Below are 24125 nucleotides of genomic sequence, written 5' to 3'. Positions count from 1 at the left end.
AGTTGGCAAGTACTTGATGGGTCAATTGATATCTTCGAATTCCTGATTCACATATATCCTTCAATATACAATGTTTTATTTCATGTAACCTAACACATGATTGAACTGTTAAACAATGGCTTAGACTCCACCCATTCCCCAACACACTGACAATTTAACAATGCATGATTGCAACATTGTTGCATATCAACCAATAGTTGACTTCTCAGTCGGTCAGAATTCGATAAGAAAGAGCTCTCTAGACAAGTTTGACTCAACTTCGCTCCACAGGATTGGAAATATTCATTGTCCTAAAATTAACCATGAAGTGTAAAAACGTATGAAATTGACTATAGTTAAAATACCCAGGACTGATTTCCAACTATTTTACAATTCTATTTCACAGGTATACAAATAGCTGTGTAACATATATACTATATTTAGTTTCTGAGCGTTGGTACCTGCCAACTCATCATCATGGCGGTGTTTGGATGACTTTCCGATCAGATACACGGAGATAGATAAATTTGTTTGATTTTGACCAATGAGGGCGTACTTGATGTAGAAAATCCGAAATCGGGCTTTTACAAAAAATGTAATAGGTGCTAATTTTATGTGTGCTTGCAGTTATACAGAAGTTGGTCCAGAACAAAAGAATTATCATATAATCCAAATGGTTCCATTTAATAAAATAAAAGCGAGCACCTTGGATTGAATTCAAGGCGTTTAGACTTGTACTATCTGCAAATGGGACATTTTTAATTTTTTTTCACGAATAACCAAATATATGTCCATTAAATATCGGTCAGTTATTTATAAAAAAAGAGAGAAGACAGCTAATTAGTGGGCAATAATATATGTAGGTAGCGTAGTGACAAGTTTAAATCTTGAGCGAAATCTTGGTTTTGAATCTGTCACCATGTTAAAACTGTACTAGTTGTAACTGGAGTAAAAATTGTTTCCAGTATTGTTGGTAAATAATTATGTAGGACCATTTAAAGATATTTGTCAATTCAGACAATAAAATGTAGCAATGTTAACAAAATAAATTGTATATCCAAACTATAAAATGTAGCAAGATTTTTTGCGAGCCAGATGACATTTTGTTTCAACTCGACTGATCTCCATTGTAAGTTGTCTTTCAACGACGAAAACAACCCTATTCTCTCAATTGGTTGTAAAATATGAAAGTAAATAACTTTCTTTTCACATTGTTTATCTCAAAGTACTAGTATTTACTAAATTTGTCTATAGGTGAATCCAAGAGGTAAACTTGCGTGTGCAGCTGTTCATTAATTATACACTACGTGAAGGACTGCATTAACTTTCACTAGAAAATAATCCATTGTTTTAGTTCTGCTGCAACCTAGAGCGTATCAAAAAGTGTAAAGTCATCACATCACTTCAGTACTACACACTGAGCCGCGCGTGATAACCACAAGATGTTTTGTACAGTATGAAGTATACATATATATATCCGTGAGAGCTAACTATATGTGGAGTTGACAATTAATGAACAAACACACACATATTCGAATCTTAGCCACGGATGTTTAACGCATGCATATTTCCCACTACACTGTGCTTATTTCGCTGTTTCTGCGTATAACCGAACTATCAGAGTCATTATTAATGACCTTGGTGGTTAGATATCAAATGTTTATTGGATATCGTCCCGAAAATTTAGCAACTTATCGGAGCTGTATCTGAATCTGTTGCTAGACCATTTATATGTGAATACAAGTGGTGAATCCGTATCTGATGCTAATTCGTCACTCGAGAGATCCTCAGACGGAACCCATATATCAATCGACGATGACGGAGAGACCAAGATCTGGAAGTCGGCCGAAAGAAACGGTAAATTGTAGAGTTGTTGTGTATTCATGTTTGACATCTTATGTATTGATACACAGTAATATACTAGAAAGAAGGTTGTATTTTTCGTGATAGCAGATTGCATACATTTAGTCTCACCAAACGATGGGAGTGTCAACATCTAAACAGTAAACTCACATTGTCACGTACATACACAAATAATCGAGTCGCAGTGTAAACTTTTGAATATGGGGTTACCTTGTCGGTCAAATAATGAACAATATAGTAATATCTCCCCATGAAGAAATAATGTGTTCGTCGAAACATTGTTAAATATAAGTGTATTTGGAATGAATAATGAGCCAGGCTCTATACAGTGAGTATCTGTCTCATATTTCTAGTTAAGAGTCTGATAGTATGTGATATATTGTGTTCTCTTCCCACAGTCTGGGATGTTGATGTCAGTGATAAGGACACTATCAGCAAGGTAAGTTTAATTTTTAAAATTAACCATCTTGATTCTTGATATCTGCAACATCTGGAGCACCGTATGTAAATATATATAGAGAACATCAAGACTATATAGGGACCTCAGGTGTGATGATAGAGAATTTCATCTTTAAAATAGCTGCATTTCTTATGCTTTTGAAACACGCACAAAAAATCCATTTCTATAAACACAGCATCACACAATATCTCTAAAATATAGCTATAAAAATGTGTAAATCTGGCATAGGAGAGACCTGCTGTATACTGGAGTGAAGCGCATGGCATTATGGGGTGTGGACAAAGTTAGAAGCTTTGCAACTATTGAACCCATGTCCAAAAAATGCTGAGGCAATTGTTTTCTTGATTATGGAGGACACTGAGATATAATAAATTGAGTCACAAAATCAAAATTTATTTTTACAGTGAAGATTTAGAGCAACGAGAAATTGAAAAGACAAGATTAGAAAGGGCATACAGAGAATGTGACAAGAAGCTGGGTAAACTAGTAGAAGGTAAGTAATTTTGTGGTTTTTAGGTATTTACCATGATGCAAACAAGAATATTACATCTTGGGATTTCAGTGTCTGATGATAATAGCCGCATTGATCTTCATCAGGAAATCATGTGGTGAATTATCAGTAATGGAAACAGAGTCCCAGTCGATGTTGTGATTGTCATGATGAGTGTTCAGCTAAAGCCAGTGCTACAATTTTCCCCTTTAATACAGATTTGCGATGTTCATCGACAGCTCAATGCTTAAAACTTTGAACTGCTTGTACATTATGACCATTGTAAATCAATGATTATATGTGTGTGTGTGTGTGTGTGTGTGTGAACCTACTCATTGCAAAACAACTGTTGTTAGACATAGTTTATCATAGTATCTACAAAAGTCTACAACAAGTACATGTATACTTGGAACTAGTGGACACCTTCATTTCTGGTTTACTGGGAGCTAGTGGAGAAAGGGATAAACCATAGATATATGAACAATTCACCCATGGATAAACAAACTGAATATCAACATTTTGGTACACTAGTGCAAATTGTCAGGTAAATGTTGATGATTGTGTACAATTTGTAACAAAGTGTGAAAGTTACATCACATGTATTTGTTTTCTCTCTTTTTTTGACAGATCATTACAGTGACCTGCAAGTTACTGTGCAGTCGTTCAGTGGTATCTCCAGCAGAATAGCTAAGTCCAGACAGAAGTTGGGAGTAGTGAGAGAAAACCTGACGTCGTGTAAAGCATTGCTTCATTGTAAGAGAGATGAAATCAGAAAACTATGGCTGGAAGGGGTGGAACATAAACAAGTATTGGCTCTGTTGTGCCAAATGTAAGTCTGGTATCTGTTTCTCCATATATACCCCTCTAAGGTTTTTCAGGTTTGTGTAAACTATGGTTAGAAGGGGTGGATTGTAACCATATACTGGCCGTCTTGTGTCAAATGTAAATCTGGTATCTGTCTCTCCCTATGTGTGCCCCTCTAAGGTCTACAAAGTTTGTGAAAACTGTGGTTGGGAGGGGTGGAATGTAACCATATACTGGCCGTCTTGTGTCAAATATAAATCTGGTATCTGTCTCTCCCTATACATGTATGCCTCTCTAATGTCTACAAAGTTTGTGAAAACTGTGGTTGGAAGGGCTGGAATGTAACCATATACTGACCCTCTTGTGCCAAATGTAAATCTGGTATCTGTCTCCTATATTTCCCTCTAAGGTCTACAAAGTTTGTCAAAGTTAAGAAATTGAGATTGTGTGGCAGGTTGGGCTAATTGGGTTGCTGAGAGTAGTACAAGACTTCTTCAGAGTCACACAGTCAAATTTTGTCACTCTTTCCCCATGTAACATTTTAATGAAAGACAAAGTAAAATATTTTGGATGATGTCTTTGATAAAGACTTGACCTTTTCCAAGTACTTTCTATATGTTTTCTAATATTTTTCTATTTTGTAACTGTTAGTTTTGAGTATTACTCTGATTTTGCTGTGTTTATTCTTTTATAAGATTCAATTAATGTGTTCCTTCGATGTGTTACCTTATGTTTGTATTGTCTATTGCAGTGAAGGGGTGAAGGAAACCGCTATAAAGTTGGAAGAATACATGAGAAAGAAACATTATTTGCATGCTACGGAATTGTTGACTTCAACAGGTAAGTGTCAATGATTAGACTGTTATTTGCAAAGTTCTGATGGTGAAAGACAACTGAGTCATGTAAATGGGTACCTGGTAGGATAACATTTGGTATTTGATAGGTTGATTAAGTGTCACTACAGAACTGAAGTCATCCTGGTGGGATGTCGACACATCACTAAGTCATGTAAATGGATATCTGACAGGATAACATAGTTATGTGGTGAGTTATAGTACAGTGTGTTCATTGGAACCAAAGGAGACCACATGTTAGACTTTCTGAATATAAGACAACTTATGCTTGTTTATTTCATCTTTTTCAGTTGCAACTCTTGAAGGTAGTCTATCAGATGTGGATGCCCTTAGGGATCTAAAAACAGATTTGTTACAAAAGAAAGTGGTATGTATCTATTCTTTGTCAAGAAAAACATAAGTAAGCTACTAAAGACAGTGACAACAGTTGTAAGATTATTAAATAACCTTCCTAATATTTAGGATTAATCTAATCATGTGCCAATACATGCTACTCAAATATGGTATGTTGAAAAGAGATATTAGGAAAACTAGATTTGAAGTGTTTTGCAGTACTTCTAGTCGTATTTGATGTATTAATATATATGAGCTGAATAGTCTGTAAAGTACACCATGATGGGGTGCTCTCACACATTGGTCAACCTCTTTAGATAGAACAGGCTGATGAAGGTGGGTGACATGACATATCTTACAGTCAACAAGCTGAAATGATCATTTTATGTGAACAGCGAAAGTGAGTCAGGGTGTGAAGAAACCTACAGGGTTGTATTTTGTTGTTAAGACATCCTGATTTCTTTTTGTTTGTATGTACAGCAATTACATGAAGTTCTAATAGATGAACTACATATACATCTCTATGAGAAATCAGCTACATTGACACAGAATACATTCAAGAGAGGAGGTTCACATCGAGGATCTGGTCGCAAGGATGTATCAACACCTATGAGAAAAGCTACCCTACTAGAACAGGCAGCAGTTCATAGTGCTGGGGTCAAAGGGTTACATTCCAAAAGTAGTAAGTCTGTAATATTTTGTACCTCTAGACTTTGAAACATAGTTCATGGCACTGGGGTCAAAAGGTTACATGCCAAACCATAAAGCAATCAATATTAACACCACCACCCCCCCCCCCCCCCACCCCCACCCCCCATCCTGGGGGTGAAAAGTTAACAGCCAAACCTTACAGGAAAAGTCCAGTCAGGCTTATTTATGCCAGTAGTACACTTGTATTGATTACTGCTATCAACCCAGTCAGACTTATTTCTTGCTGTAGTACACTTGTATTGATTATTGCTATCAACTTAAAGGAAAAGTCCAGTCAGACTCATTTCCTGTTGTAGTACACTTGTATTGATTAGTGCTATCATCTTAAATATTATTTTGGGTGATAAATTATCACCTCACTAACTTATTCAACTTTTAAATCTTGTGAAAAAGCCCTGCTCCTCTTAGGCCTGTGTTTTGCCATTAAGGGGATTACCAGCAATGGTTTGTGGGGTAGGAAATGACATACATACCGGTAGTTACCACAATGTTTTGTCTTTGTATCAGGAGCTGCAGGTATGGGTGACTTGTTAGATGAAGAACCTAAACACATAACTGAAGATCTCAATGAGAATGTGGAAGAAGACACTGTTCATTTCATGTCCATATTGATAGAGTCACTGTATGTCTTAAAGAAGTTACCGGAAGCCATGGAGGTAAGATAAACATAGGAAGTTGGGGTTTTGGGTATCTTCTCAATTTAATCTTCATATAGAAGATATTGAATACATAATAAAATTTCACATGACCATGAAATCTCACATGATTGCATAACATGATGGTTTTTTTTTTCAAAATTCTGATGTGACAACTTTGCAACTGCATTCATGTGGTGGACAGAGGACTAGCGGTGAATGTGTATGTGTATGTGTATGTGTATGTGTATGTGTATGTGTATGTGTATGTGTATGTGTATGTGTATGTGTATGTGTGTATGTGTATGTACCTGTGTATGTATGTATGTATGTATGTATGTATGTATGTATGTATGTATGTATGTATGTATGTATGTATGTATGTATGTATGTATGCATGCATGTATGCATGTATGTGTATGTGTATGTGTATGTGTATGTATATGTGTATATACATTGCATGTATAAATCTGTGTATATGTACATATATGTGTGTATTTGTACAGTTACATGTTTGTATGTGCATATCTACATGGATGTGAATGGACATATCAGTTGCATGACTACATAAGTACATACATGTGATGTGCTTGTATACAAGTCTGTACATGTGTATCTGTGTATGTTGCTGTCAATACCTGTCTTACAATAATCTTGTCTTTTTCTGGTCATATTACTGTATAATTCAGGCAATTACAAGTCAAATGCAGGGCCATCTCACCAAAATAATAGAGAGAACAACTAGTCTTATACTTGATAGGTAAGTTACACTGTCCCACAATGCTAGCTTATAGTATACACTTATTGCCTGGCTATGAGGGCACTAGTAGATTTCTATTACCCTGAGGGCTGTTATGTAGCAACTATTGCCCCCCCCCCCTCCCCCCCCAAAAAAAAAAACCAAACAAAAAACCAAAAAACAACAACAAAAAATAAAAACAAACAAAAAAACCCCCAAAAAAACAACAAAGAAACCCCTGAAACCCAAGGGAATTAATTGTTGCATAACAGCACAAGGGGTAAATCAGGAGTTTTTCACATCTACTATACTAGTGCCCGAATAAGGCCAGGGAATAAGTGTTCTATAACATGCCACATTCCAAGGCATGTATACTCTTTCCAGAGTGAAAGAAATCCACCAACAGGACTAGTTCTCATGCTTCTGTAATAGTGCCCTAGGGAAAATAAAAAGTGAATATTGCCCTCTATATGCAAATTGAGGTCACTATAGGTCGCTAGTCCATCCAACATGACACAGGCCAAGCCAGTCACTGAGTCACTGAAAAAATGTTATAAAAACTCCTCTTGATGTTGTATATGCCTTATGCCATTGTTGTATCTAACACATTTCTTATCTAACATCTGATATTGTACCTTGATGTAAGATATCTTCAATGGCTACTTTATGATATAATTTGAATTTCAGATGTCGGTGATCATTACAAGGAATTTATAAAGAAATTATACAGTATTATATGATTTTGTACCATAACAAAACTATGATTTAGACATTCATGAAAAAGAATTCATTCACACATATATACATTGTGCACCAAGATCTGACAGAAAGTATACAGGCATATAAAAATAGAACTTAAACTACATGTACATCATTATGAATTTTATTAACTGCTGGTCATAATTCACAACAGAACATAATATTAGTTTGAGCAATATGTATATGTAACCTATATCTTTGTCATTTCTCAGTGCTAACCAGAGAGAGGAACCAATACTGCCACAGGATAGACCCAAGTTATTACTTGAACTGTTAGAGACATTATTTGAAAGATTACGTTGTGTTGCTGCTGCACATATGATCGTTCTCACTGCCCTCAAGAGAATTAAGGTAATACTTACTAGATATATTTGCATATACCATAACAGATATGGTTATATTATAATTCAAACATGTCTCTGATATTTTACATCCACATGTTCTGTAGTACATCTCTTATACTCACATGTCGTAATAGTACACTGGAAAACGGTAAATATGTTGTTAATTACACAGACATACTCACATGGTCTTCAGTACACTGTAAAACAGTAAATATAACCATTACACTGACATACTCACATGGTCTTTAGTACACTAAAGGAGTAAAATTACTTGCACAATGTTGAATCAATTAACTGATTAATGTCCATTATATGAAGGGTTATTGATGGCTGTGTGAAACTTGATAATTGTAGAATTGTGAATTCTAGCAAAGGTTAAATCATAGATTGCAATGATGTGTTTAAGTTGTTGATTTGAAAATGAAATGAATATCTTCTGATACATTGAGTCCATTATAGAAAGATTAATTTGATGGCTTTGAAATAAGGGGGTTGTAATTTCAATTCTTTGGCACAGAAATTACATTTCTCTTGTTCTGCACCATCTATTTGATATTATAGTGTCCATTGTAGAAAGTTATAATAGTTTATTTTCAAAATAGAGGAATAGATTATGTCCATTATAGAAATGTTAATTGCTAGATTGTCTATTGCAGAAAGTGTGTGTGTGTGTGTGTGTGTGTGTGTGTGTGTGTGTGTGTGTGTGTGTGTGTGTGTGTGTGTGTGTGTGTGTATATATATATATATTATAGTGTATATAAAAATTGTTGATATTTATCAATTCTTGGAAATACTCTGTAAATCTATATTGTTATTAGTTTTCACTATATCATCATTGATGTAAGTACATGTAGGTATTAAAAGACAGTACTTGTAATTTTGCCCCACCTGCTACCTATCCTTCTTTCAGAGGAGATCTGCTGAGGAGGTAAGAAGTGCATGCCAAGCAACAAACAAACTTCAAGTGAAGTCCAAGCATAGCAGATGACATCAGTCAAAGTATCAGATGATTATGACATCATCTGTCAATCAAAATATACATTTTTATCAGAGCTAAGTCAAGTAGATGTGACGAAAGAAAAGAATAGATTAGATGTTAACTTCTGCACTAGTAGTAATTTGCTAGAAGCACTTGTAAAACTAGTGCTGTAGTGAACTAGATGTGTTTCTTCACACTGACACTCTCTCGTCATATACTGCAGAAATTACCAAACTGCTGGAAAAAATAAATAAATATTTTCCATGGTGTATCTGACTACAACTCACCATCTGTAAGATGCAAACTTGTCTACTGAGGACAACACATTGTTGAAAATTTTATTATTACATTTGATAAAATTTCGATAATTTCTGCAGTAACTCTCTGTTTTGACTTACTCTCTCCAGCACCAATGTTTGTCAGAATACAAATGGTGCTAGAAGCAGTTACAAAATGAATCTCTATTGCATGTTATAGCTATAGAGTTACTCACCAGTGTCATACAATGTTTGATGCACTGCAGCTTACCCTATCCACTGCTTAATTTGCATAGGTCAAAGGTCATTTGATGGTTCTTTCACTTCAAAGTATATTATAGTCAGCAGAAATGCTAGATCCAATTATAATTCATATACAGACAGACAGATAGATGAACACATACTGACAGATGTGTAATTTAAATTCATGAACTGACTAAAATAGTTTACTTTTTGACTCAAATCCCAGATTGTCAGCTTTTTTTCAAATCTATGCATCCCTATTACAAAATATCATTACTTACCTTTTCCTGTAGATCTTTTTTTATAGTGCCTCAGCAAGTCAGGACAAGCCCCTATCCCCACCCCACCCCCACCTTATTTACATTATGTCAAAGATAACCATACAATGAAGTATACAATGAATAATGCATGATAGAACTGTAATATAGCTGGAAGTGTGTTGTGCTGGACATCAAATGATCAAGATATTTGAAACACTATAAACTCTGCCAGTAAAGTAATCCTTGCCTTTTGAAAGTCTAATCAAAAGATAACATGTTAACATAAAGATGAGAATACATTTATTACTAACAGAAGTAATGTTAAAAAGCTATCAACTAATCTAAGCGTATATTAATGATCTAGCTGTATGAAGTGTACTACGGCATGTAGATATAATTGTAATATAGATGGATTGAATCATAAATAGTGCACTAAACAACACTGTATTTTGTGTGACATTGGATCGTTTCACAAACCAGAGATTTGAACACATTCTTGAGACTTGAACAGTGCATCAAATTTTAAGATTTCCTGTTCACATGCAATGCATGTTTTGTGCATGATTGGTGTATATATGTGGTTGGTTTGTATAGTGCTGCACTGACTGCATGCATCACCACACACCAACAACATGGCTTGTTTACTGTATTGACCAATTGATTGAAATCACTAAATGAATCTTTACTAAATGGTATAATTTCATTTTGTAACTGCATAGTGGTGTTTTCTATGGGTTATTTTTGGGTATATGTATCACTATTATGCACCATGGTATACTGAGTTCAATACTCTGCCCAGCATATGTAGCTGACTGTGTGTCTTCTTTTATCTATCTCATACAGAATTCAGCATCTCAAGTCAACACAGACTTCCAGCTTTATGACATGCAACAAGTCTGGTCCAAAATACAGGCTGTGGTAAGTAGTTACCGTAGAAACAGTACCATGGTAACTAATGGCTCCTGTAGTTACTATGAAAACAGTACTGCTACTGTTCATGATTGCATGGTAATCTTGATATGCATGACTGGATAAAGTGGTTTTTATTTGGTGAACATAGTAATGCGTTGCATTGCAATCACAATGTAAACGCTTACTCATCCCAAGTTCCAACATTGAAATCGGCTTCTTTGTATGACACCAGAGTTCACTTGACAGGAAAAAGTCTTTCAGAAGTTATGTCAATTTCTTCTGAAAATCAAAGCTTTTATTTTAGTATCCATAGTTACTGATTTTTATAGCCTGGGACCCCAAGGCATGCTAGTTTGAATCACATGACTGCTATTCTTTATATGTGTATCAGGTATTTTGTATAATGACAGTGCAACCATTACAGACTTATGTAGTGTTCATCTATCTGAATATTCATCCTGTATCAGCAGCAGATGTTAATAAAATTTGTTTTACAGTAACTTTTTGGGGTATTCCATATAATCTGCGATATCTGATATAGTACAAAAGAGTATAGACACTGTAGATATTAACTATCGTAAATAAATTAAGTCAAACCCTCTCCAAGATCAGAGTTTGTTGATGACGAACTACTTAGTGAGTATGTCGGCAATAGATTGCTCTTCTAAACAAAAAAACTTTGAAATATCCCTATTTTTTTTTCTTTTCTATGTACATATGACATTGTAATGTTCTATCATTTCAGCTACAAATCTTGTTAGGAGATTATTTGGATGTGAAGAACACAGCATCTACTAAACAACAGACACAGACGACATTCACCAATACAAGCAGGTAGGTTATTTCATCGCAAAGCTGATTTTTTTGAGAGTTGAAGAGTATAAAATGAGGTGCGCTATTTTCAATTTTGTTTTGGGTTTGGGGATTACAATTTTGTGGGAGCTGCATATATGTGGTGTCTCTAAAATAATTTATCACTTATTTTTGTCTTTTTTAGTGATATTGGCTCCTTTTTCACCAAACGAAGACAAAACCGACCGAAAGCATCCTTGTTTAAATTTGAGCAGTCTTCTCATGCTATAAGTATGAATAATTACCTAAGAGAACAGAAACAACCAGGATTCTATGGACTGGTAGGTCAATTATTTGTTCTGATTTGTTTGTTGGTAGCCATGATGATTTCTTTACTCTTGCAATCAAAGTTCATTGAATAGTGATGAAAGTGTTCAAGGCTGTGGTATTTGTTTGCACAGTATTTGTTACTTTCAGCAATTCCAGGAAATACTGCATTCATGTATGAATGTGATGAAGTTTTACATTCATTATTATGATATTAATCTATCAATAGCTATACGAACATAATCTTGTGTGTGTGTTTTGAAACTATTATTTTCAATTTTCCATGTAAATGATACCTAGTTGATAAGGTGTGACCATGTCTATGAGACCATGACCTTTGACGAGACCATGACCTTTGATCTTGATGGAGATTTTCAAGTTGAAATAACCAAACTTTGTCTTTCTATAACTTAAGAATTTGAATACACAAAGACTGTCTCCACTCATATTATCAATCATACCTAGTTTGCCAAGTAAAATGAGACTGTAAACCTTGATATTTTTACTACGAGAAAATTTTACAATTTTACTGTCTTCAGCTACTGTAGTTCTCAAAGACTAATTTTTGCTATATATAATAAAGTACCAGACTGGTACATTCTCTTCATGTACAAAAAGGCATTTTAGTTGCTATTATTTTTGTGTTTTTTTCCAACGAAATAAGCAAAAATAAGTCTTTAGTGAAAATGTCCAGGTTTACAGTAAGTATCTGACCAATATGATGTCAATATTATCTTTTTTATTCCACAGGAGAAGGAGAGTATAGACATTGAATGATGACAATATTATCTTTTTTATTTCACAGGAGAGTAAGGACATTGATGATGTCAATATTATCTTTTTTATTACACAGGAGAAGGAGAGTAAGGACATTGATGATGAAGCACAATATGTTTGTCAACCATCCGCCAAAAATATTACTCAAATATTTAATCCTCTACGACTGTTTATTCATGAAATTGAAGCCAATATTGCATGTAATCAAGGGTATGTAGATAACTCAATCAGTTCTAATCAATTGATTTAAAGTTTGCATGTTTTCTGAGGCGTACATTATAGTGTGAGAATAAGATACATAGTGCAATTCTGCCCTCATTGGCCATTCCTGGCTGAACGGGCTGTATGACATCTACTGTTACAGACTACTCAAGAATATATATGAACAATTATCTGACCTTATTTCATCAGTTTCATTCAAGGTTTATTATCACAAAATAGTACAAAGAAAAAAACGTGGCATTTTGATCAGGAAGTGATTAGTTGTCTTCATGTAAATGCAAAGTAAAGTCGTTGTTTATGGCATGATTAGTCACCTCTGAGAACATGTACAAACATTGATCTTACAAGTCTATCTGTCATGATATATTAAGAAAGATTGGTATCACAGATATCAAAACTACATTTTGAATACACCATAGTCTGGTTATCAGAAAGACAAAAGATTATATAGTTTGGCCACGAGGAGTGCTGTTTGGTAGCAGCCTTTGCACCAGCAGTAAAGGGCATGATAATTGAGTATGTAGCTTGTTTTGAATGAATCACCATATCTCAGCATTTCATAAGAAAAGTTGGTCACATTCTGACCCTGTGAATGTATTCTGTTAACTTTGTCAGATCAAACAATTTTTAGGTATTTGCTAAGTTGTTTTAGCCCCATTTCATTATGCACTACCATGTCAATGAAAGCCCTCATTTTTCCTCATGTTGGGCGCCCTCTTGTGACACAAACTCTTCAGTGTATGTTGTAAGAGTTTTCTCCTTTCTTACAGATCACATTGCACTTTACATGGCTTTATATCAGATTTCATCAGAGAGATATTCCTAGATCAAGTTCATTGTGAAATAAATTCAAAAATAGAAGCAGTTACAAAAGGTTAGTAAATCATAGGAATGATGGTTTAAGAATAAAAAATGATTCCTCATTGATTAGTTGATAGAATATTGAACAGATTATCAACCCATTTATTGATCCACTGATTTACCTAATTGATTAATTGATTCAAAACTACTGATCGATTGATTATTTGATATATATTCATTTGATTGGACTGTCTAGTTGATTAATTGTGCAGGTGTCTCTGATTATTTGATATATATTCATTTGATTGGACTGACTAGTTGATTGATTGTGCAGGTGTCTAATTGAATGCTTGAAGTGGCCATATTGAAGAGAATTGGATGCCAGGGTGTTCATTTTTTTATTTTTATGAATGAATAAAACGAACTAAACTATGTTTCTCTAATTAAAAACCCCCAATGTCCAATAACTGTTGACAGTATATTGGGTATGGTTAAACTTCTGATTAGGATTCAAATCTAGGTGTGAAAAACAGTTGTTTGGCAGAGCTATTGGAAAGCTTGGTCCAGAACAAAAGTATGATATATGTAATTCATTTTAAGATAACAGTAATGCAATGACTCTGGATTGAAACTTTACCCTGTAGGTGGACTTTTAGTCCTTATATCAAAAACAACACATTGGATTGGAATCATAATGACACAGTTTATAAATTGTTATTTTGATTTGTTGTTTCTTGCAGGAGGAGATGGATTGAAAAGTTTGACAGACACCTCAATGTTTAAATCATTAGGGGTATCTAAACCACTATTACAGGTATGGATTGATATCTGCTCTCAGTATGGTTTCTTTCTGTTTATGAATGTGTTATTACATCCAGACTTTTTATGGTGGTGGTATTAGTATGATTATCAGATTTGCAGCCAGGTCTCTTCGTACAGTCAGAATAATTTTCTTCAGGAGAAAGGAGCGATGGGGAGGGGTATTTCAGTAGATATTTGGTAGGTTGTCCATCCCATCCAACCCTACCCCATCCTATCACCTTCCCCTCTCCTTCCCTCCCACCCTGTCCCTCCTTTCCCCACCCCACCCCATCACATCCCATTTTGCACCCCTTGTAAACCTGTGAATGATAGAATATTTTAAGACAGGTGTATGACTTGTAACTTGAAGTGTTTCTGTTTTGACCATAGAGTACCATCACTGTAGACAAAGCAGTCAGTGATCTGAGAGATCTAATGCAGTGTTTACCAGCCTATGCTGACCAATTTCTCAACATGATATGTAAAGTCTTGCAAGAATACAAAGATATCTGTCATAATGCATATAGAGGTGTGTAATGAATAGTTTCCTTTGTTGTTAACTCTGTGTAATGTCTACACTTGGTTTTCATTATTTCATGATATTTTGTATAGGTAAAATGTAATTCCTATCTTGAAGTGTTGAGAACAGATGATTTTCAAATTCAAAATATGCCATAATACTGAAGAATTCTGGTCCACACATTCAACCAAAATCTGCTGATGAATAGAACTCCTAGTGGCTAAACTGTACAATTCTTTTGTTTTTCTATTAGCTGGCATATAATTAGTGATATTGTGTAATTCTAATCTACAAATACTTTGCAATGTTTTTTACTACCAGGCGTTGTACAACCAGAGGCAGAAGATAAAAGAATAATTAGTGCCACATGGGCTAAAGATGAAGATATATCTAGATTGTTGAGATCACTACCAAATTGGACAAATCTACAAAAACACAGAAAGGAGAATCCTGATATAGAGGTAGAAAGTGTGGATGATATCAGAGCAAGAAATACAAAGGTATGTCTACTCAGCTGAGCTGACATTGTTTGACATATATCATATGTAAGGTATTGTTCAGAGCATTATACAACCAACAACAGACAAGCATTTACAGATGGAACTTGTTACAAGCAAGGAAAGTAAATAAATGAATTGGATTCATAACACTTGTGTGCGTGCATGCATGTGTGTGTGTGTGTGTGTGTGTGTGTGTGTGTGTGTGTGTGTGTGTGTGTGTGTGTGTGTGTGTGTGTGTGCATGCATATGTGTGTATGTGTATGTATGTGTGTGTATGTATGTGTGTGTGTGTGTGTGTGTGTGTGTGTGTGTGTGTGTGTGTGTGTGTGTGTGTGGAGATGGGGTCTTGTTATTTGTTTATTCATATATTTATGTTTAATGCAGGAATCAGAGTTGCTGATTGGTAACCTTGGAGATAAAGTTATTCCAAAGTATGAAGTTCTATTGGATGTTAATGATCTGAAATTGTTAGCTAATTTACATGAAAGTTTAGTAAGTACAAACTCTGCAGTAAATGTATATTCTAAACTGATGTTGATTGCAACGATATCAGTAAAGAATAATACTTCTAAGACACTGTGATCATAATCAATGAAAATGTCACACCAGGTGGACTTTTACTCAGTATGAGGAGAACACATCTTTGTAATTTAAACTTGACCTGTAAAACTATATTTTTGGTGGATTTTGTCGTGAATTACATTTATTGATTCATATTTTGTGTTATACATTGTTGTTGTTAACATTGTTGCCGTTTCTGATGAACACATTATATAGTCATACGTCATACATAATCAACCAATCAGCACGCAGCCCGACGATAAGGCAGACGATCAAATCAAAATTTCTTGTGTGATGTAAGTTTCAGTTACAAGTTGGAGTGCGCATGCATTCTTGTGTGATGTAAGTTTCAGTTACAAGTTGGAATGCGTGTGCATATAAAGAACAGAGTTCCCAGTGTATTCTACTACTTGCTTGTATTGTCATTTCTATTACTGCTGTTTTCCGAACCCCTTTTCTATTGTGAGTCATCCACAGATTTAACAGTTTTAGATGAAATGATCACTTTGAGGAAAAGTCTTAATCCAGTCGTTTGGTAGCACTGCACATGTTATGTTTACCTCAGTTAAAGTTGAGAGAAGTATAATATGTACAGCGCCACCAAACAACTGTATTTGACAGTCTAGAAAACTTTGTAATTTTGACTAGAAGAGTTTATATTCCTGTAGTTACAGTGACTTGTGCTTACGTTTTATTTGTAGGAGTGGTTTACAGGTAGACTGCAGACACTTGTATCAGTGTTGTCCAACTCACCAGCTATGATAATGAGTAGTGATACTAGACCAAGTGTAAGTCTAAGGATGGCTGTATTTCATTCTGTGATTCTCATGACTCAACCAACCCTATATTCTTCAAACTTACAAAATAATTAAAAAAGAATTGATTTTAGCAGGATTAGAAAAAAATCATGATTGTACATTGGCAACTCCATGATCTTGTATCTGAGTGATTGTACGTTGGCAACTCCATGATCTAAGATTCTTGTATTTGAGTGATTGTACGTTGGCAACTCCATGATCTAAGATTCTTGTATTTGAGTGATGTACATTGGCAACTCCATGATCTAAGATTCTTGTATTTGAGTGATGTACATTGGCAACTCCATGATCTAAGATTCTTGTATTTGAGTGATTGTACATTGGCAACTCCATGATCTAAGACTCTTGTATCTGAGTGATTGTACATTGGCAACTCCATGATCTAAGATTCTTGTATCTGAGTGATTGTATGTTGGCAACTCCATGATCTCATATCTGAGTGGTGTTCATTGCTTAAACATTTTTTGACATCATTTTTTTTTTATAACTTTCATATAATCAACTCACCCATAATTTTTGAGGTGAAAAACATAGAATTAAGTAAGGGTGCCCTAATGCAATATACCAGTATTTATATCTACCAAAGAACCAAGTTTTCATGAAGTTGATGAGTTCTACAACTTGAAATGTTATATTTGATGTGATTGACAAGAATGACACAAACACTTGATGAGTGTTATATTTACAAAGTCAAACTAATAAGAATTTCTAGATTATTGATAGAATTTATGACAGTTTTTAGGTACATGTATGAATTAAAAGTGTTGTTTTGTATTTCCAGGATCTTCCTAGTCTTCCAGAAACTACTCTGCAGTCACTAATTAGTCTTACTAAGGAGTTTCAAGACATGGGAGAAACATGTTTACTGGTGTTACACTTGGAAGTACGAGTTCACTGTTTTTACTTCCTGATGCCTATACTAATTCAGGTAAGTTTTCACTACACTGTAAATTCTTGCAAGTAATGAGGACATGAAGGCCTATTTTGTTAATTTATGAAATAAATACCTGAATTTATTATAACGAGAAGATTTTAGATTTCATTGAACAGGTGCTTTTTGTATTTAGCATAGTCTTGTACAGGATATGACAGGCATCCCAAGCCTATGGTCATATTTAGCCAACAGTTTGTATCATTGTGGACACAAGTCAGGTCAAAGGTCAGTCTTGATTCTGTATATGTATTGTTATCTCCTGCAGTCCAGCTTCTCACCAACAACAGACATCTCAGATCCTGATGTCAACACTCTCAAACTGAATAAAGATTTAGTGGCAATTGAAGAAGTTCTGAATGTCAGCTTGAAACAACATAAATTTCAGTAAGTATTCAACATATCTCATACATACATTTCATTAAGTAATAACAATGATTATAATAATCTTTATATTGGACAGTTCTCTAAGCATATCAGTGCTTCTCTCTCTCCCCAGACATTCATTGAGGGCCACTAGTCATTGGTCCAGTGTTAGTACTCAAAGTACTTGGGCAGTACATATTGATTTAATGTGATATCCAGTCTGACTGTACATTTTGTAAGAATATGTGTGTCCTGATGCTTGAATGATAGTCCCTAGTCAATTTTGACAAATCCCTTGATGAAACAAAAGACTTGAATCAAGTCACCTCTCCTCTTTCTTTCTCTGAGTGTCTCTATGGTGGGTTTCTTCATATTGTACACATTTAACTACTTGCAATGTGTTGTCATTGTTTGTGAATTTCTTGTATACAACAAACATACTACATACAGATAGTGTGGAATTGTGGTACTATTGCTATCTGTGTTGTTTATCTGTAGGTACCTATTAGAAGGTCTAGGTCATCTGATAGCATCTATATTGGTCAATGGAGCTCAGTATATCAAGAGAATTAATGAAAATGGTATCAAGAAAATGTAAGTCACTTTGAGAATAAAGTATTGTAATAAAAATTGGTGAAAATACTGTTTGTAAGTCGGAGAGTAACTTAAAGTGGCCATATGGATGAGGTTTGGGTATTCATGTTTTAATTTTAATTTCTAAAACAATTTATCATGGCTTCCTATTTGAAAAATCAATGTGAAACAACTTATGCCAAGTCCTTGCTTGTAACTCAATAAATGGCAAAAGATTAATAAATGTGTAAATATTTTGTTATTGTACGTACAATAACAAACTTTTTACATGTTTTTTAGCCTTTTGCAATGTTTGATTTACAAACACACACTTTGTCAATGTTGTTTCACATTGATTTTTCAAGTAGGAAGCCATGATAAAATTGTTTTTAAAATTAAAAATCCAAAATAAATACCCAATCCTCATCCATATGGCCACTTTAAACTACCTTTTTGGGTAAATATTGAGATGGCGCGCATTGTTAGATATCCATACAAGAAGACCTACAAAATACAAGTAAAATGATCCCTGATGAATTTAAGAATAATACATGAAACTAGTGCCCAAATATTGTACTGTATATAATAATGTTGGGTTCTTATATAACACCTTCCCACGCCGTCCTCAACTCCCTGGGGAGCATACAATCCATTGCAGCCATTTAAGTGCATAGGATTAAAGCCTTCACATTGCAACCTACATTCTACCAGGTCCCCAATTATACAGCTGGGTTGACAGACTGTTGTCTTTCATTATAGGTGTCGTAATATCTTCAGTATTCAACAGAATCTAACCAATATTACCATGTCAAGAGAGACTGATTTGGACAACTCAAGGCAGTACTATGAGCTCCTCTACATCAATGCTGACGTAAGAAACATCTAATTGTGTTACAACACATGATAGTGAGGGCAATATCATGATTTTATTGCCTGCCTAAGGGATGGCAGGCTTGACCGTAATATTGATGATGCCCAAAGTGGAGAGTAAAGGTGGAGAGTAAAGGTGGAGAGCAAAGGTATCAATATTACAGTCATGACCTGTAGCCTGAGGGTAGGCAATCAATCTTGATAATGCTGTCGTCTATCTCGTTATTCATTTCAGTAGGCAGTGAACCTTGATATTGCCGGTGCCTATTGCATTTATTCATTTCATTAGTATTATATCAAACGAAAAACTGAGTAATAATTGGGCTGTCAAAGTTGAGTCTAGTGATGCCATTGAATATGTCACCATTTCATTGAAATGTAGGTGTACCCAAATTTACAATTGAAAAAGTTTTGGAAGACTGATAAGCTTACAGCACTACTGGTGACATCCAAGAATTTTACTGTCCTTTTGTTGTAGGGGTAGTAGCTGGCCCTCTAAATCATATGTGCCAATAATTCTGTGTAATATTTACTTGCCATAGCTAACCATGGGGTTGTTCTTGTGAATGACTACATGGACCACTTGTTATGCATAGATTACAATACATATACAGATGTTCAATTTGACATCATGGGGCAACATCTCAGCAACTGATAGGGCAACATCACTTTGCATACTTATCATCATGCCATACAACTTTTTTCAGAATGTCTCATGTCCACACTGTTGCCAATGGTAGTGTCTATAGCATCAGTGAGGTGTTAATAATATCATACATTTCATGTTAATTTCATCCATGTATATACAAATTTTATAATATAGCACAGAATTTGATGACATATGAAACAAGACATACATATTTATCTTAAACACATTTTGACTTCACAAAAGTTTTTGACCAACATTTCATTTCAGATTCAAATAGAAATTACTTGTGGATTTTATAAAGTCTATTAAAATGCCAAAAGTAACTATGTGTATAGTTTATGAAATAAGTTATCCTTTATTAGAAATCCAGTATCAATTCAACGTAATTTATTGAAAAGCACAAGCAATCAACTGTGCAATAATTTTCTGCATCACACCCTGGCACACTTTGCCCAAAGTTTGGCAAGTGGCATGCTTATCGAGATCTGTTCATTCAGTGACATGATATGGTTTTGATTTTTGGCCATAAAATAATGTTTCCCTATCAATATACTGTGGTTATGTAATTCAAATGATGTTTCGACTCGGTCACATATGGGACAATTTATTTACCACACCGCCATCTAGTGGTGAACAGTAATCATCGTCAGTTTGTCCTGAGGAAGGCAGCAGTCACGTTGCCAAAATGTAGACATGAAGAAAAGTTACTTGGTTGTGTATCAAAGAACATTACAATATTATTGAAGTTGCAACTTTGTGAACCTGCTTATTAATGAGATGTTTCCATGTGCTAAATCCTTTACGGCCCAGATATGTGTGTTGCGGACCTTTGTAGTACAGCTTACAGGTCCTTCTAAAATTGGGCCCTTCAGCCATACAACCCTGGTCTGCTAAATCTATATCTGGGCCATAATGATTATTACTATGCTGTGTATGATGTATTACAATACACTGTGTGTAACAATGTATTGCTGTGATATGCTGTCATTCAGTTCAGCAGTCTTACACTTTTGTGTCAGACATAGTAGCTTGCCAACAAAATCTTGACCAATTTAGGAATAGTTTTGAAATTAAAAGTAAACCATGTACATGTATTACAAGATATCAGTTCAGCAAATATTTTATTCATGCCATATTTAGTTGTCTGATACATTGTGACCTTCTTGTAAATGGATAGACCAGTGGTTGAAGGCACCATACATGCTGTATATGACAGTCTATCCAGTATTAAAAGTGAATGAATTGATGGCTCTTACATCTTGATGTCATGGTCATAGTCAATTATATTTTATCAGAAAAAGATATGATATATCATTACACTATATTAGGTGTCCAAAATGCATAATAATGACAGAAACCATTTTGTTTTGTATGACAGGAGATTTTGGACAAGATTGTTGGCGAAGGTCCATCATTTGATGAACTGCACTATTTAAACTTACTTAAATTACAACACAGAAGTCATGCTGGTACAGACCCCAGAATACTGGAGGCCAGAGAACAAAGACTGAGAGAAATCATGAAACAAGCTAAAGGAATCTAACTACACAGCTATGTGCTATCCATACTCCCACCTGAATTATTTTAACAAAATGTCTTTTTCTGAAATATTTTGATGACTCCTCATTTTATTTTAGAACGAAATGGCAGAGAATTTCTTTGCCTACAAATTGATACCAAAACTTTGATCATTACGTTTTGTTTCAGGTTTCTTGAGTTTGGTTGTAATTCTGTATCTTCCAATTTATATTCACACACTGTCATATGCAGTCATTCTATAATCACACTCAGACTAGTATCTAGCTGTTGGAATTGTTGTGTATACCAGACTTGCTTTTTGCTCTGCTGGACCAGAATTTGTTTGATCAAGGACCAATCTTCTATTTGTACTCAGTTTGTCTATGTTATATTATTGCAGCACAGTTCAAGTACTTTGCAATGAAATATCAGCAAAAGAAAGAACAGACACGTAAGGCTTTTATATTACTCCAAAACAATGTTTGTATGTAAACTATTGATAGGTAGTTGAGATAGTGAGATCATAGTTGTTTATTTCTAAAAGAAACAAACATTGCAGTATAATCCAAATATGATATACAGTCAAACTTTATTTAGTAAAAGTCATTCTAGGTATAGTAGTTTGTACAGAGACAAAGTATGGTTAGAAAATTCGTGGCAGGAGAGGGATGGGTATGACTATAAGGATGTATTGACACAACAATATTTTCAAATAAAAATGCTAGTATTTTCATTTTAATGCATTTCGCGTGTTTACACGTGATGGGCTGACAAGCATGTTTGTCATCTGTACAGAAACACTGAAGACAGAACAGTTTGAAAACATACATATGTGAACATAATGACATGTTTTAAGCATGTGCGTAAAGCACATAATTGATGGTGTTATTCTTGAAATCAAATATGTGCATTTTCGAATTGTTTGTTTTTGGTCATTTACACAACATTATTTTCGAATCTTTTTTTTCCCACCTGTTTACTCAAACTGTTTTTGAATGAAACTGGAGGTTTCAAAATGATCCACTTTCAGCAGTGTTTTCAAATTGGTGCATTTCCACATGTTACCATGTACATTTCTGTCATGTCCATGTAGACAGTAGGTACACACAACTAATAGTAGCAATTTTGTTTGAAAATGGCGTTGTGTACTAAACAGAGGCCTTAATCCAGTGTGTAAGTAAGGCTTTAATCGCTCAGCCACACTTGATCCCTTGTGTACACATGGATGTCTGATGTGTACCCTGTGTAAAGCAGACTAAATTTGCAGTGTGAAGCCCCTATCTGTGAATTAGCCTATAACAGCTAAGATAAACATTGGGAATTAATTACACTCAATATTTATGGTAGTCTCGCTGCCAGACTTGTGACTATTGTCCCTAAGCTTTGTAAGCTGAGTAGCTTAGCCACGAGAAGTGAGGGACTAATATTTATGGTATCATCTCTATTGAACATAAAAGTAGTCCAAACATATGTAAATCTTCACATATATACCTCCTGTGCTCTGTGGTGCAACTTCAAGGATTACTTCCACTTCTTTACTTATCGTAAGCTTTATGAGGGAAACTCTGCAATTCCAATTTATCTTTGTACAGACCTGTGAATCATCTTCAATATACTCACCTGCCTGATGAGCCAGTCTTTGCACTTTTTTGTATCACTATTCTTGGTTTGTTTAGTCATAGATGTTGCATCACTTCAAAGGAAATGCTGCAGTTTCCTGTCCCTTTCTCTCTGACATCTATGGTGTAGTCTTATTTTTCTCATGACAACATTTGACTTCGTATGTTAATTTGTTTTACTTTGTGTAGTGTTATGATCTCATGAAAGGCCTAAATCTATACTCAGTTCATTACAAAACGTACCTTTCAAGACTACAGTATGTTTTACTTCAATGGTAGATTAGCTACCATCCTTCCTAGAGTGTCAAATAGTCGTAGAGGGCACTAGAATATATCGCAGTGCAAGACAAAACACCTTTTAAGAGTCCTAAACTAAAGTGCAATAGAAAACAATTTATATGTTGAGTAAGTTGCAAGTAAAATATGGTTTCAAATATCCAAGTAGTTTTGATTTTGTTTCTAGTTTTAGGGAACCAAGACTGAAATATTGGTTGTTGTGGGTTCTCTACAAGTACTCACAAAGAATTTTTTCGTCTATAGTAAACCTTGCCAATTTAGTCATGTTACATGTTATCACAGGTCAATCCCTTTAGAGATATGCTTATTAATCACATTTGAATAAAAATATTGAGCACAGCAGTGTTGTTACACCAGTGAATTATTAAATTATGAAGTGTGTACTCTCTAAGAAGTGTAATTGTCTGAGATGTGAGTATTTTAAGAGTTTCAATCTTTCACCATAGACCCTAGCGTAGGGTCTATGCTTTCACATACTTGGGACAAGTGAGTGGTGTGAATTCTCAAACTTTGTTTTTAGTGCATTGTAATTACTTCACTCAGCTGATGAAGTCCTTAGTG

General features: G+C 34.8%; 1 protein-coding gene across 2 annotated transcripts; it reads left to right on the top strand.

Annotated features, from left to right (window-relative positions):
• Nucleotides 1-1757: 1757 nt before the first annotated feature.
• On the top strand, nt 1758-23895 carry LOC144446110 (exocyst complex component 4-like). 2 transcript variants are annotated; one of them, XM_078135820.1, is made up of 26 exons: nt 1758-1836; nt 2241-2281; nt 2707-2795; nt 3420-3621; nt 4348-4436; nt 4741-4817; nt 5264-5465; nt 6002-6150; nt 6819-6889; nt 7840-7978; nt 8882-8899; nt 10554-10628; nt 11368-11456; nt 11620-11755; nt 12595-12728; nt 13511-13614; nt 14282-14355; nt 14733-14871; nt 15184-15362; nt 15747-15854; nt 16625-16711; nt 17523-17669; nt 17941-18059; nt 18537-18632; nt 19371-19482; nt 21509-23895. In XM_078135820.1, the coding sequence occupies exons 1-26, from the start codon at nt 1795-1797 to the stop codon at nt 21671-21673; spliced, it is 2883 nt and encodes a 960-aa protein (XP_077991946.1). In that variant the 5' UTR covers nt 1758-1794; the 3' UTR covers nt 21674-23895. The 2 variants fall into 2 exon arrangements, with proteins under 2 accessions (XP_077991946.1, XP_077991947.1); XM_078135821.1 differs by lacking the exon at nt 8882-8899.
• Nucleotides 23896-24125: the final 230 nt, after the last annotated feature.

The sequence above is a fragment of the Glandiceps talaboti genome, chromosome 15 (assembly GCF_964340395.1).
Source record: "Glandiceps talaboti chromosome 15, keGlaTala1.1, whole genome shotgun sequence".
Classification (NCBI taxonomy): Eukaryota; Metazoa; Hemichordata; class Enteropneusta; family Spengelidae; genus Glandiceps; species Glandiceps talaboti.
This window is presented reverse-complemented; position numbering and strand designations above follow the sequence as displayed.